A 3234-nucleotide genomic window follows, 5' to 3' on the forward strand; every position below is an offset into this window, starting at 1 on the left:
GGTTTTTACATATAACTTCTCCACCCTTTTGATTTCAACCTACTGTGTCTGTATTTAAAGTGTATTAAAGGCTCTTGTAAACTCAAAAAAAAAAAAAAGGAAACACAGCAGGCTGTTTGTAGAGTAGGTGCCTGACATGAAGCTTTGGATTGCTGAAGCATCCATTTCAAAGACAGCCACGTTGAATCATACATTGTCAGGTGTGGGACATAATTATCAGATAAGTACTCAGGTTGCCCCAGCCATGAAGTACCTCTTCAGAAAGCCCTGGGTAGCCTCCATACTGACACATGAGTGACTGCTTTTTCCCCTCGAGCAGCTGAATTCTACTCATATAAAATTCTCCAATAAAGTGTTAAAACGCAAACCCCTAAGCACTCTGGCCATGAACCCTAATAAAGTTAGATCCCTCAGAGGCACTGTCTCTCTCTCTCTCCTTCTCAATGCCTCTCCCCCACTCTGAGACCTCATAGAATAGCCTTTGGGCATTCCATGTGACCTCCAGGACCTGTGAGGAATAGACCTGGTTTTGTTAGAGTTCTCTGATGGGTGCTGCTGAGGCCTGTCTTGTAATCACAGTAAGAACCCAAGGGCTGGTGCAGCCACAGCAGAGGCTCTGGTCAGGGAAGCATCTGTGGGAATGTCCACAAGCATAGGACGCAGGGGGTACCTGGGCTTTCCTAGCCTGAGCATCCCTGTCAGGAGCCTGAGACATAAAGAGAACAGTGTTGGAGTCCATTTTCAGGAAGAAGGGTGAAGGTAGTGATGTAAAAAGACTGACAGACTCAGGAGAAAAGGTGGGGTTTGTATTCTCCTCTACAATAAAGTTACCTGAAGGGCTTAGTGGCCAATGTAGTTTCTTCCATATGAAGAATACAACCCATGATTATACCTTTGGAAAATCGAGGGAAAATTTACCTGGTATGATATAAGTCATGTGGAATGAAACTATTTTTAAGAAATCCAACTTGCCTCATGTAAGATACAGAAATTTCCAGGCATTTGAGATCCAAGCTTGGGGAAAACACTGGGGACATATGAAAATGGACAAAGGAGAAAACTGTGTATCAGACAGAGCAGAAGTTTAATAAAGTAAATACTTAAAGGTATGGATAAGTTGAATTCAAACAAATGGAATTTCCAGGAAATAAATAGAAGGGGCAGATTCTACTTCCACAGCCTGATCAAAGAAAAGCAGTTCCTGGCTCTGAGGCTGTGAGCCCTGCGATCATGGGCACTTCTTCAGCCCCAGGACCATTGTCCCTTACATCACTGGAAGCCCAATGATTATTTTCAGAGCCCTCTTTACATCTCCATTCCTCAGGCTGTAGAAGAAGGGGTTCAGCATGGGGGTGACCACCGTGTACATCACCGAGGCCACTGCACTTGTGTGGGAGCTCTGGGGAGCAGCAGAGCTAAGGTACACTCCTAGGCATGTACAAAAAAATAAGGAGACAACTGAGAGGTGAGATGCACAGGTGGAAAATGCTTTATACTTGCCCTGAGCTGATGAGATCCCAAGGATGGAGGAAACTATCTTAGAGTAAGAGTAAAGGATCCCAGCAAAAGGACCACCACCCAGCAGGACAGCTGCAAAATACATCACCACGTTATTAAGAAAGGTGTCAGAACATGCAAGTTGGATGATCTGATTGAGTTCACAGAAAAAGTGGGTGATCTCTACCTCTCTTCGGAAGGACAGCTGCAACACAGTTGAGGTCTGTAACAAGGAATGCAAGACATTTGTGATCCAAGACACCAGAACCAACAGTCCACAGAGCCGGGGGGTCATGATGACTGTGTAGTGCAGGGGGTGACAGATAGCCGCAAACCTGTCGTAAGCCATCACACTCAGGAGATAAATGTCCAACCCTGAAAAGATTATGAAGAAGTACATTTGGGTGATGCAGCCTGTGTAGGTTATGACTTTGCTCTGAGTCTGGATGTTCCACAGCATCTTGGGGATGGTGGTGGACGTGACACATATGTCTACAAAGGACAGGTTGGCCAGGAAGAAGTACATGGGGGTGTGGAGGCGGAAGTCAGAGCTGACGGCCAGGATGAGGAGCAGGTTTCCACACACAGTGATCAGGTACATGGAGAGGAAAAGCCCGAATAGGAGGGGCTGCAGCTCTGGTTCCTCTGACAGTCCCAGAAGAAGGAATTCTGATATGCTTGTATCATTGCCTGGTTGCATGTGCTTGTATTAACTACCAGGAAAGAGGAAGAAAGATCATTAATTTTCACACGAAGGGCATTGCTCACATGGTTGACCTGGGACAATTTGTATTCTGCAGTCATGAAATTATTTTTGGGGAGCATGTGTGTGTCTCAGTTGGTTTATAATCTACTTGCAATTGTGTCCTGTAAATTGCAATACAGTCCAGCCTGAGGTACAATCTGGTGATTGAGTTCTGACCTCTCTATTTTAAGAGTCACCTTGGAATAATGCTGCTAACTGCAGAATAGGCATGGAGTTTATGGACATATCGTAATAATAGGCATCTAACAATGGACCTGGTGCTCCAGTATATAAATATTTGTCAAATTTAGTAATAGTTTAAGAAAACAACAAGAGATCTCTTCACACCCATCAGCCTCTAAGACAGTGTAAAGATCTTTCATGCTGATTGGGTTGGAATTTTTAACCAGGTAGAAAAAGAAGTTTCTCTAATTTTGCTGGCAGAAATGTGAACTGTCACAATGTTAGGAAAACAACCTGAGGACAGCTATAAATATGAAAATACAGATATTCTTTAGCTCAGGGGTTCTTAATCTCAGCATATTGACATTGTGGTCCAGACTATTCTCTGTGGTGGCCTGTGTCCTGGGCTTTGTAGGATGTTTAGAAGTCCCTGGCCTCTCCTGACACCTATTTTCTGACTCCAAATTGCTCAGTGTCCCCCTAGGTAACAGTATTTCCTCTAGAGGAGAACCAGATTTTTAACATAACAATCACCAAATATTTTTGTAGAATTGTTTTAATAGCAATGTTTTGAGGAAGAGAGAAAAAGCTTTCACAGTGTGAGCAGCATGGCCACATTGTGAAATATGATGCAGACCCCGAAATAAAGAATCAGCACTTCTCTAGTAGACTGGAGGCAAGTCCATGAGGTATTATTGAGAAAGAAGGAAGAATGGACACAAGTAGAAAAAAGACTGCCCTGAAACTAAGAGCATTTATGATGAGCACAGGATACCACTCATCATTTGTACAGTGGATGAATGGGTATG

General features: G+C 43.7%; 1 protein-coding gene across 1 annotated transcript; it reads right to left on the reverse strand.

Moving 5' to 3' along the window:
• Positions 1–1264: 1264 nt before the first annotated feature.
• On the reverse strand, positions 1265–2197 carry LOC123796235 (olfactory receptor-like protein OLF4). The gene has a single exon (XM_045803646.2). It carries the CDS (start codon positions 2195–2197, stop codon positions 1265–1267), a length of 933 nt encoding a protein of 310 aa, XP_045659602.2.
• Between the last annotated feature and the right edge of the window lie 1037 nt (positions 2198–3234).

This window comes from Ursus americanus, chromosome 14 (assembly GCF_024610735.1).
Source record: "Ursus americanus isolate L20-20 chromosome 14, mUrsAme1.1.p, whole genome shotgun sequence".
Taxonomy (NCBI): domain Eukaryota; kingdom Metazoa; phylum Chordata; class Mammalia; order Carnivora; family Ursidae; genus Ursus; species Ursus americanus.